The 13,135-nt window shown below is 33.6% G+C and overlaps 1 protein-coding gene across 7 annotated transcripts in view; it reads right to left on the bottom strand.

Annotated features, from left to right (window-relative positions):
• Positions 1 to 13,135, bottom strand: part of AHCTF1 (AT-hook containing transcription factor 1) — a 73,661-nt gene that overhangs the window by 48,761 nt on the left and 11,765 nt on the right. For 6 of the 7 annotated variants that reach the window (XM_054694965.1, XM_037510329.2, XM_037510328.2 and 3 more), the window contains 6 exons: positions 12,567 to 12,680; positions 12,250 to 12,377; positions 9,193 to 9,446; positions 5,546 to 5,726; positions 3,298 to 3,505; positions 1,821 to 1,937 (listed from right to left, as the gene is read on the bottom strand). In XM_054694965.1, coding sequence (XP_054550940.1) covers positions 1,821 to 1,937; positions 3,298 to 3,505; positions 5,546 to 5,726; positions 9,193 to 9,446; positions 12,250 to 12,370 — 881 coding nt within the window. In that variant the 5' untranslated portion in view covers positions 12,371 to 12,377; positions 12,567 to 12,680. Of the gene's footprint in view, positions 1 to 1,820; positions 1,938 to 3,297; positions 3,506 to 5,545; positions 5,727 to 9,192; positions 9,447 to 12,249; positions 12,378 to 12,566; positions 12,681 to 13,135 lie in introns of those variants that run through there. The other variant, XM_037510330.2, reaches the window with a different exon arrangement.

Genomic DNA, 13,135 nt, shown 5'->3' on the forward strand with positions numbered 1-13,135 from the left:
AATAAATAAAACATGCCTCTATTAAAAAAAAAAAAAAAAAACAATTTCTAAAAGACTAGTAAACAGGATAAACCACACACAACCAACATTTATTTTCCACATTACAAAACTAAATGTAGCTTTTATTATAATAAATAAGCACTGTGGCACGAAGATGTATGCCTCTGTAATTTCTAGTGGTATACTCTACCTGTTTCATTTTTTTTTTCTTTTCTTTTATTCAAATGATTGCTTTAATGAAGGCACAGATATCACACCTGTCTTTCTGATTTAGATTTATAATTTAAATTTTTATTTTAATCTGCTATTAATACCAATAAAGTGTTGTGGGAGATTCAATGAACAAGAAATAGGAGACTTTATTACACATCTTCATAAATCATTAATCTAAGAATGATTTAAAACAGAAGTCTATGAGCTCCCATAAATTATACAGACTTATTTACATTTGTTTACACACTCCCCCACTACATGCATAGCTAATATGTACATAGTTTCTTTATGTACATAAGTAGTTTGTGTATATGTATATAGTGTATATATGTAGTTTATACATGTATATATTATCAATACTCGTTCTATACTCGTATACAATTTACAGAACTCACAGAAGGTGTCAACACATTGTTCAACCCAATGCTTTAAACCATTATATAAATACATATACACATACATACTACATACCAATATATATCATAGCCTTCATCAGACTTTCAACAAGGTGCATGACCTACTAATTTTAAGAATCCAAATCAAAGTAACAGTTTTCAAAAATACTTTCCATTAGTAATTCTGACAAATGCAAAGTAAATCATCTAGGAAAAAATGATCCAAATTATAAATTAAAATAAACCTGTCCTATTGAAAGAACAGCTAACTAGGAAAACAGTCTAAAATTCACTAGATAATTTGTTCCCCTATTTCAATTAATGTGTTCTGAATAATAAAGAAAATATGGGGCATCACCATAGGAAAAATAAAGGAAACCACTAACCTGTCCATATTTTAAATTATCATTCGTGTTTCACACGTACATACAGCACTGCAAATTACCTCAAAAAAGGACTACGAGAAGTGTATGGTTCACGTATTTTTTAGTAAAAGTCAGTAGCAGAAGAAGTTAGAATAGCTTCAAGATTATTAAGGACAAAGTAGGGATCAATAACAGGACTAAAAAGACTAAACCTGTACACAATTCATAAAATCAAGAGTAACATGGCAAAAATGAACTATAGTAGGATAAGTTAGACTCTAAAGAGTTCCCATAAACCCCTTAAAAAGCAAAATTAGCAAACATAAGGCATTTTCCTCAAACTTGTGCTTCTGGCCCACATTACACTCAGATGGATAGAAATATGGACTTGACTCAGTGAGGGGTATACCAAGAGCTGTCTCTATAAATTTTTATTTCAATTTTTCTCTAGAATCGACAAATTTCAAAAGTGACAAAGCAATTCTTCATTTATTGATTCATTCACTATATGGCAAACTAAGACAAAATCTCAAAGTCAGGACATCTAACACAAAGATCAAAACTTAATATAATTTAGGTCCCTAGAATCTAAAGTAGGATAGACTTGGGAAGAGACAATAATGGAAACAGTGAGTTATTAAGAGCACAACACTTATAACCAAATTTAACCATTTCCTTGATCATCACAGAAAGAACTAAACACCACTGAAAAATAAAGAGAAAAATCACGCAATTATGCTGCCTTCACCAGAGAACTGTTCTGTTGTACAGCACAAAGCTTTCCAAGAGAAATTAACTATTGTTCCACGTTTGACGAATATCTTTAAAACCATAGTATCATGCTTACCTATCTTGTGTAGACTGAACAGCCCATAAGTAACAGCAATTACGAGGATCATTCTCAGGTTCTTGAAAAGTAACAGCATATATAGGAACTCTTCCACCTTCCAACTGTGTAAAGTATCTATAATGGGCAAAAAATTAGTATACCTCACATTAACTTAAAATTTTATGAAAAAGGAAGAAGGTGGCTCATGTAAGAATTTGGTTTAGGGCAACTATTGTTCATCTGACTAAAATTCAGTGATTGGGGGAACATGGTCAAGATATTATCTTTAAAAATACAGAGGGTGTAAGACATCAAGATTACAGGTACGGCATCCACCCCAGGTAAAACTGGGGAGGGTTAAAATTAACAAAGCACATGCAGATATGTTTGGGTAAACCAGACATTCTAGTTACATAAACGTATTCAACTATGTGCTGCTTGCCAGTAAGAGGAGCCCTAGAGATAGAATACTCCATTTCAGTTGAGTTTAGTTAGTTTCCCAACTCTAGTAGGATAAGTTAGACTCGAAAGAGTTCCCATAAACCCCTTAAAAAGCAAAATTAGCGAAGAAATGATCATGGTAGAGAAAACACTGATGAGGCCAGCTTCTCCAGACACTCCTGTAGAAGCAATTCAAAGAAAAAGAGCTGATAAAAGAGTATCAGCAAAGACAGCAGACACGAACTTCCCATAAGGAGGCACTGGGCACTAGCAGAGCCACCTTTATCACTGGTGCTCTGCAGAAAAATATGAGGAAGCACAAGTATAGTCAATGTTTACTTGCATCAGCAATAATTCTATTTTAATATTATCAAGGAATGCAATAGTAAAAATGGGCTTAGTTTGAGTTGAGGGAATCTTGTTATTTTCAATTTCTCTGTTTTCCTTCACTTATAATTTAGCAAATAATTATTATGAAATTCAGTCAAATAGGTACCAATTTGTTGGCAAGACTAATTAAGTAAGCAGAAACTTCAGAACGTTCACTATTTTATTGACTCATTTAAAATATAAATTAAAAATCTGTAATGCCTATATGCTATTTCCCTCAATAAAGGGCTATCTCCTCCATTAAGGGGTTAATTGCTCTGCAATTTAAAAAACATAAATAGTAATAAAAAGTACCAATACAGTTATATACGAAGGAAGTTTTGGCTCTATAAAGAAATAAAACACAGCACTTTTAATTACTTTAATTTTAAGGTTTTTTTCTTTCATCTGAGAACATTACTAAACCACTTGATACACGTGGTTATGAAGAAGTATTTCTGAAAAGAATTTATAATATACAAACATGTAGGTTATAACCATGCTTTACTAGCAAACTAGAACACAATTAACTAAAATGTCTTAAAACATCGAATCAACCTAAATTCTTGTCCTAAACTACTCATACTCCATCATGAATCTATTCTACCTATAACTATCTATGCTAATTTATAAATACTGAGTACATTATAGTCATAAAGGAACCATAATCAAAAGTTATACTTACTCTCTCTTCATGCTTTTCATATTCCACAGTGCTAGATAGCCATCAGAAAAACCTACAGCAAGCTGGTTTGTCCTATTTATATAACTAAGAGTTGAAACAGCTACTCCTGATGGGCTTACTAATTGGAAACACAGATGGCGTCCTTCTCGCATCACATTTTCTCTGATGTGTGGTATTTCAGCTGGGATGCCAGTTATAACTTCAAGATCTTAAAAATGAGACAAGATTAACAAACTGTAAATAGCATAAAAGCTAATGTCACCTATTAAACAGGTAACAGGTGAAGATTACTAGTCATTTAAATGATTAGTAATTAAAAAAATGTTTATAAAATAGCCACTAATATCTACTTAAATAATATAATTTTCAAAATACATTTCAGGGTGTAATTCCTTTAAAATCTCACAGAAACTATCAAATATTTCCTCTAACAATCATAAAGTTAATGTTTTCTTTATTTAAATTAAAAGCTAATTTAAATAATTATTTGAATAATTTAAATAATTTTAATTTAAATAATTTAAATAAATAAATTGACAAAATTTAACTACTTGTTATTCTCTGTAGAAATAATCAGAAGCAGAATGGACTATGAGGGCAAAGGCTCAAGTACAGTGTGATGGGATTTCCCATCTTCATAACAATTTGAAGAAATTTGCCCATAATAAATAAAGTCTGAATTTTTTTCTTAACCTGAAGATTTCAGATAGCATCAACTGTATAGAAGAATACAGGAATTCCCATCACTTCAAGTTAATTTTCAGAATTTACCATATGTGTAAGCCTAAAATAGTTATAATCAGAATTAATTTTGTACACAAAAAAGATTCTGCTTTAAACCCCCAAATTCAATTTTTTTGTACTATAAAATCCAAATAAATCTCATAATTGATAAATGGTTCTATTCTCTGACCCCAAACCCAGAGTTTCATTACAAAATTATTCTTGCATTGAATTCAGTTACTGATTGTTGACTTTTGAAAAAAGGATGGTTTGATCTGAAGAATTTTGTGCTTTAAGAAAAGCATTTTAATCAGCCTTATATCTATACCGCTATCTACAAAATAAACTCGAGGAAAAAATCCCATCAGGACTAATTCCTTTGTCAGTTTTCTATAGACCATAAAACCATTTTCAGTATTCTATAAGTTCATCATTAGTTGGTTTTACTGGTCAATTCTTTTCATTTAAACGTTCTAGTATTTATTAATCAGTATTTACTAATATCAAATTTTAAGGTATAGTTTTTGTCACTATATTCCTAAATGCATATGTGACCATCATTTCTGTCTGAAGTATTTTCAGGTCATAGGCTGCATGTTTAAATTTTGTTCACATGGTTTGGTTCTCCATTTTCTTGTTAAATATAATTTTTACCACTTAAGAGTTTAACTACACATTGACAATTTTTATTAGTTATACTAATTACAAATTGGGGTTAAACTGATTGTTTTAATTACTTTTTAGTTGATACATAAATGAACAGATCCACACTAATACACCAGGATCTGAGGTCAAACGGTCCTTTCTCAAAACTTAATACGTGATAAATTTTTGAAAGTTTAGATCCTCCACCTTATTAAAACAAAAAAAAAAAAATCAACCAAATAAAGAGTCCCATAATTAAAAAACCTGAAAGTATTTATTAAAGAGAATATTAATAAATGTAAGCATTAGTATTAAGGGGGAAACTGTCTCTTTTGGATTTTAAGTATCATTAGTTCTATTTTAGGATGCTATTTTATGAGGTAAGACTTATAATTACTTAGTCATTTCCTATTAATTTATTTTTCTATCTTAATCTTACACCACAGGAACACAAACAGTAAGCCAACTATATACTATGTAAGATCTTACATGATTAGATAACTTTATACTGTCTGATATGGATCAAGATTTTATACCATTAGTTTTTCTTCTGGCATGTAATAATAAGTATTATTTAAACATATTCAAGTATAATATATACATATATTATTCAAGTATACACACACACACACACACACATACAGCAGGAGGAAGAAAAATCAATATCTCTACCCCTTTAAAGAGGTACCTAGTATATGAATACTTCCTCAATAAAATAGAGTAACTCATCCCAAAAGTATCCAGTGCCCAAAACAACAAAAGGAACAGTAGGTCGAAACAATGAAAAAAAACACAGATAGCTAGGTTCCTATGTAAAAAACTGTTATTTTTAAAAAATCCACTGCATCAGTTTTGGTTTCAAGCAAAGATGACAACTTACCTGATGCCTCTACTTCATTCTGACTGCATGACAAATCATCCAAACACAGGTCAATAAGAAGGATCTGTCCAACATCAGTTACCACAGCTGCCACACCAAAAAGCCAACGCAGACTTGGGTGTAAATGCTGTGTGCTTGCACTGGCTCCTCCATGATTAATTATAGGTTCAATAGCTGTTACCTAGAAAGCAGAGTAAATGATATGCTTTTCTTCTACAAAATAACTAAAAACACAACAGATTTAAGTTAAACAGTTATTATAATAGACAAACAGTTTCTAGTACAAAATCATAAACCCTTATTTGATATTTATGTAACAACTGAAATCTTTAGGTACAAAAGAGATTATGTCATTATTTCAATGTTAAAAAAACTGTGCAGATGGAATAACAATCAATGATTATTATTTACTATATGTGAAGCACTATGCTAATGGTGTCATTTGATGTTCACAAAACTCTACATTTTTACAAAAAATGTTCACAAAAAAAATCTACTTTTTCCTCACTTTAAATCTCTAAACCAGTTACTCTATGATTAAATAGATTCTTCTCTTAAGAGTGAAAATGAATCATTCCAAGAAAACTTACTGCCTACAAATTTTTTTCCCCAAAAGATTTATTTATTTATTTATACACGCACTGGGGACAGTCAGAAGCGCAGGAGGGTGAGAGAATTCACCAGAGCCAGAGCGGGGAACAGAACAGGCAGACTGACGAAATACACTGCTGAGGGGAGCAGCGGGCGCGACAGGAGGAGAGGTCTGCCAGGAGGAGAGGTCTGCGCTCCAGGTCGGACCCTCACTGGCAGCCTGGGCTGCAGAGACTGCAGGCAGCTTCGCAGCCCGCCACCAGGGGGGGCCCTACCTACACATTTTTGCAAACTTCTGAAGAGGTCTAACCTTAAAGGGACTGTACTATATAATAGCACCTTCGCAAAAAATCTTGGCATTGACCGTATTACTGACATTTAAACAAGGACAGAAATCAGGTGGAGAAAATCATACTGTAGCTACTTTATGGACCTTACAGGTCAAGTTTTAAATGTCTGTACCTAATAATCCATGTTTTATACTAACATTCCTTCTATTTCCTATTAATTCACAAAAGCGAGTTAAGGTATGATGATAATTAAACATCTGGCAATTTCTACTATAAGAATAATCAATGTCCCAGGAAAAAAAATGAAATTTGTTATTAATGGTTTATGTGTTAAAATGAAAATGTGTTTCAGACAAAAGCCTGGCTCGTTCTATATTTAAGTATAACACAAAACATTCCATAGTGGTTTTAATTCCTAAAGCTGTAATTTCATGAATTGTCTTCCTTTTCAAATTATGGTAATAATATCTATAAATACTAAAGCACATTTTCCTTAATTTCCTCAATGAGAGTAAGAAATGTCTCACTTTACATTCTACATACAAAATAATGAAATAATTGATAACCCTACCTTAATTAATTTTAGAAAAAGGTGGCTAAAAGTAAACATACGGGCCTCCCTGGTGGTGCAAGGGATTAAGATGCAGCACTCTGAAGCAAGATGCAGCACTCTAAAGCAATCCACAGCCACTGCAGCAAGAGTTCGATCCCCTGCTGATCCCCGGCCAGGGAGATAACCCGCATGGCGCAGCAGACCTATCCTGACTTGCCCGCTGCTCTCCTCAGCAGTGTATTTCAGTCAATACGCCTGTTCTGTTTCTCACTCTGTCTCTGGTGAGCCCTCTCACCCCCCACACTTCTGGCTTGTACCCCAGTTCTTGTATGCATAAATAAATTTAAAAAAAAAAGGGTAAACATAGTCAGAAAACAGTTAAGTTGGCTGAACTTCTTTGGAAGGTATTTATCACTATCCTCCCAATATTTTCCTTCTCCTATAGACCTTCTATGTGAAACCAACTGTCTACCCAAATGAGCAATCAGACCTTTTAACGCTTGCTCCTTTCTCAATTATCATCCAAATAATCTACAATTTCTGTTTATGTTACCTTTCAAACCTGACCTATTCTCTCCACTTCAGTTCACCACCATAATTTACTTGAACTACATCTCAATCCAAAAAGCTTTTTACACTAAAGTTCTGCTTTAAACTTAAAATGACTTCACCCCAGACATTAGGAGACCCCTAATTGTAAACAGGCCATTTTACAATCTCAATCTTCACCTTATTTCTTCCTGCTGTCCCTCTCCCCAAGTCAATTTGAAAAAGTTAAGCTTCCCAAATGTCCCATATACCGCGAACTTTTTACATGCTGGTCTCTACATGAAAAATGTCCCTCCTTTTTGAGTAGAAATTATCCAGGTGATCTCCGTGTTCCAAGTACTTAAAATTATCAAAATACTTCAACTTGTGCTATAATCTTACTGTCTTTTCCTACTAGATGACAAACTTTCTCAAAGTATGAACCAAGTTCAATTCATCTACTTACCCCTTAGAATCTAGCTTTATTTATAATAAGTACTCAATAAACCACTAATTTTATTATTTTAAAGGCAGAAGTAATAGTCTGACCTTTAAAATCACCACTAACAGTACATACAGTAATTAAATAGCCAGTACATACAGTAATTAATAGCCAGTGGATGCCTGGAACCTCAGAAACCTACATACATATTTATGATAGCTTAATTTATAAATCAGGTATAGTGAAAGATTAGCAATAACTAATAAAACTATAATATAATAAGAGCTCTGTAAGATTTCTCTCTCAATATATTTTAGTATATGCAAACATTTTCAGACCACAGGTAACTGAAATCATGAAATGCAAAACTGCAGATGGGGAGTGGGAGGCATACTGTATCAGATACTTGGCTATAAACTACTTCAGACCCCTACTTTATCTCATTTGATCAATTTCCCCAAATATAAAAGCATATTATTTGTCATTAAGTTCCATTTTAACTTTAAAAATACAATTCTAATCATTATATAGTAAAACCATTAAATACACATAAAGTACATTTTTGGGAAACATCAGGTATAGAAAGAATTCTACTCTTATTATTTTGTATTTGTGTATCTTTGTAAATGTATAAATTTTTCTCATCATATATGGAAGAATAGCTATAAACCTGCTAAATAAACAACCAGAAGTTAATAATTACCACTGGATAAGATGTCTGGCACATAGAAGGCATACATATATTAATAAATGATTCCATTATTTAAATACAATATTCAAATCTGAAGCAATAATGAAGACATGCTATCCATATAGCTCTACTGCTATACTCTCAAAGGAGAAAAACAGAGAAATGAGAAAAACAATGACATCATTAAAAACTATTTCAATAAACTTTCAGAGTCATTAGATACATTAGATAACACAACTGGATATAAGAACAAGATTCAGCTGATACTTTATAGAAAAGAATATTAGAACACTACATGTCATTTTTACACTGCAATTTTCTAACCAAGAATAAAGTTAAATTTTCAATTTTTTCCCCTTTTAAAGTTCATTTGATAATGTCTTTAACCTCTCTTTCACTTTAAAGTTTTTACTGAAGTATAACACCGCTCCACATAAGTAAACTAATAATACATTTATGTCTCAATGGATTTTCATAAAGTGAATGCACCATGTAAGCAGTAAGGGTTCAGTTTTGAAAGCAGAATGTCCACAAATCTTGAACAGTACCTACCCTTCCAGGAAGAACAACTGCTTTGACCACTCTTGATATACCAAGGTCATAAAGACAGAGAACACTCCCTTCAGCTTCTTCCAATCCAATTAGCAAACCAGTCCTCTTCTGCCAAGAGAATTCTTTCACAGCAAGGACTACAGGAGGCTGTTCATTCACTCCACTGAATCTATATGCAGACAACCGCTCTCCTGTTACAGAATTTACTACCTCGAGTTGTGGACCACAAGCCAAACAAGCAAGCCCATTTTTCCCTAGAAGAAAAAAAAGCTATAATGTTACCCATTCTAATACTGCATTACACAACAAAACTAGAGAGTAGTTAGCTCTTTTACATGTATGATATAAAGTTCATTAAACTTTACACATCCCATATTGAAATCTAAGTATTCACAGAATAGAATGGTGTCAAATTAACAGAATAAATTGAGCAAGACTACTGGAATAATAATAAAATAACCAGTAAAGGCATTATCCTACACACATTATCTCATTTGTTCCCTGGCACACCTCAAAATAGAGATAAAGCAACTAAACCTTTATATAGTTAACTTGCCTAAAACCATACAACTATAAATACCAGAGCAGAGTGAATCCCCAAGTGTGCTGAGCTCCAAAACTCTTATTTTTATTTCATTATATATTAACAGGTAAGCTACATGCCACGGGAGTTGTATATATACCCTGTATGATTCTATCCCTAAAGAGTTCAAAATATGAGAAAACAAGACATAACTGGCCTAGCAACAGGAATCTAAGAATGTCATTTTAGTTTCTTACTAGTCATATTTAGATTTCACTCTGTACCCAATATAAAGTAAATGGAAGGTTTTATTTCTTTTTTTAATTTTTCTAAAATAAATTTTATCTTTATATTCCCCATAGAATTGCAACCCCCTTATTTTGACCCCAATCCCTCCCCTCCCCGCCCCCACCTCCCATAGAGTGTCTCTGGTTCATAGTTTTTTGTTGATTTTGATTTTCACTTTCTTATAGTTATTCATTTCCCTGGTCTATTATTTAGGTTTTCTAGATTCCTGCTATGAGTGAGACCATCCGGTATTTTTCTTTTTCTTTCTGGCTTATTTCGCTGAGCATGATCCCTTCCAGCTCCATCCATATTGCTGCAAATTGCATGTGTTTATCTTTTTTGAATGCTGAGTAATATTCCATGGTGTATATGTACCACATCTTCTTGATCCAGTCATCTATTTTTGGGCATTTGGGTTGTTTCCAAAGCTTAGCTATTATAAACAGTGCTGCTATAAACATAGGGGTGCAGGTGCTCTTTGGAATTGATGTTTTTGTGTCCTTTGGGTAAATACCTAGGAGTGGAATTGCTGGATCATATGGAAGCTCTATGTTTAGTAGGTCCAGAAATCTCCGCACAGCTCTCCATAGTGGTTGGACCAGTTTGCAATCCCACCAACAGTGCAGGAGAGTTCCTTTTCTCCACATCCTCGCCAACATTTGTTGTTGCTAGTTTTTTTAATATGTGCCATTCTCACTGGTGTAAGATGCTATCTCATGGTAGTTTTGATTTGCATTTCCCTGATTACAAGTGATGTTGAACATTTTTTCATATGCCTGTTGGCCAGTAAATGGAAGGTTTTAAACTGGAGAGTGACAGCCTGATTTAATGTTACTCCAGCAGCTAAACAGAGAATAGCCAGTAAGGGGAACAGAGTGTAAGTAAGGTGATAATACCCTATACTTGGTCAGTGGCCATAAATAGAGAATAGTGGATTGACTGGAGATTAATCGTAGAGGTAGAACTATACGGATTTGCTTGCTCTTGTATAAGATATGGGAAAATCAGTAAGAATCAAGACCAGATTGCGAATTTTTGCTTGAGCAACTCCGTGGATTTTAGTAACTTTTACGCCTAAATTTGTGATATCTATCATGCATCCAAGCAGACAGATATACTAAACTGAGGGATTTCCAATATCATTTAAGTAAGTAACATGGCATAGTGAGGACCCAGACATACAGGCTCAAAACTCATTTGCTCTTGTTTTACCACTTGCTATCTCTGTAACTGGGATCAAGCTATTTAACCTAATTGATTCTCAGCTACCTGTAACAGAAGTCTAACACCTCAGTTAAAAGTTGTTACAGTACATGTAATAAAGTACCAATGCTACTTTTTATAACAAGAGAATAGCAATCAAAATACCTAATATATACGCTTTGCTGTATATATTTATACAGTATAGCTGTTAAAATTCATTTTCAGACGTCATCTGTAATATCTTATAATTTAATGTCTTCTTTGTGTATGATTTTCTACTGTATTACATAATTGAATCCATGTTAAATTCTTGTGTTATGGAATTAACAAATGAGACTTCCCACATCACCTAGGCCCGAACATCAGACTTCCCAAATTACACAGGGCCCAAACATCAAATTTTTCCATTTTTAAGACTGTTTTGGGCCTCCCTTGGTGACGCAGCGGTTGAGCGCTGGGCTGTGAAGCTGCCCACAGCCTCTGCAGCACCAGTTCATTCTCCGGCCGCCTGCGAGGGTCCCACACGGCACGACAGACCTCTCCTGCCGTGCCCGCTGCTCCCCTCAGCAGTGTGTTTCGTCAGTCTGCCTGTTCTGTTCCCCACTCTGGCTCTGATGAATTCTCTCACCCTCCTGCGCTTCTGACTGTACCCAGTGCTTGTATAAATAAATAAATAAATCTTTAAAAAAAAGAAAAAAAAGACTGTTTAGATTCTAATCCAATCTCATCACTGGTAAAACTGATTATAAAGGAAAATCAGGTGTATATTATTCCTACATTCCAAATGCAGGTACTCAATAAAGTTTTTAAATTTATAGTATTTTAATAAAGAAAAATGAACTATAACCCCCCACTCAGAGATCTACTGAAAATATATTCTAGCATAAATAGATGTTGTTACATTGTGTTTAACATGTATCTATTTAAGATCCCTCTAACCAGGTTCTGCTTTAAGTCCCTTCCACAATTAAAGAAACTGCAACACGTTTATTATTACTTTACAAGTCAATGGAATTGGTAAATTTTTAGCATCATTATTTTACCTGCAGCAAACTTTCCACGAAGCACAGATTCTAAGGTTATTTCGTCTTCTCCGAGTGCCTGAATAGTCACTTCTGGAAATTGCAGAAGACCACTAGTGACCTGTGCTGTTAAGTCTCGCATACTTCCACTGTAAATATTTTTAAAAGAGAACATTGTTATGACATATTTGTACGATACACTTGGTCATTTCCAGTCAGAAGGAAAAAAAAACAAACAAACAAGAAAAAGACACCACAAACAAAAACATAAACTATGTATTTTACAATGAGATTTGATTTTATTTACTGGGTCTGCGGTATTCTAAGAAAATACTTACCAAACAGTCTTAGGAGAGTAAAAACAATTAAGCCAGATGTCCTAAAGATATACATGATTCTCTAGATTCTTTGAAAACTGGTTCAATGCAATTAATCTTATTGCCTGACCGACCCTAGAACAGTTCACAAACAGGTTAAATTAATACATTTTAGAAAAATAACTATTATAGTAAAAGGGCAGAGAATCCAAGAAAAAAATGTCCCAACCCAAGTGACTTCAGGAATTGTGTATGGCACATGTCTTTAGACAGAAAAAAAATAATAAATTATCTTTTGTTTATAATATATAAATGACAAGATCCCCTGAATGACAACCAAAACTGCTAGTTAAAATATGAAAGTATCTTTTTGAAAGAATCCTGAATTGGAAAGCCAAGAGTAAAAACATTAGGAATTCTGGAAGACATGTAAGCTGGCTTAGCCTCAATGGTTAGCAACCAAATGCTGTCACAATGACCCTAACTTTGTTTTGAGCACTCTGAGGTACAGAGGCAGATGATAAAACTCAGGTCTATAGGGCTAACACAGTTAATAACGCAAGCTAAGAAGAGTCTTCCTCCTCCCCACC

The sequence above is a fragment of the Talpa occidentalis genome, unplaced genomic scaffold (genome assembly GCF_014898055.3).
Source record: "Talpa occidentalis isolate TD23 unplaced genomic scaffold, MPIMG_talOcc4v2.1 talOcc4.14, whole genome shotgun sequence".
Lineage (NCBI taxonomy): Eukaryota > Metazoa > Chordata > Mammalia > Eulipotyphla > Talpidae > Talpa > Talpa occidentalis.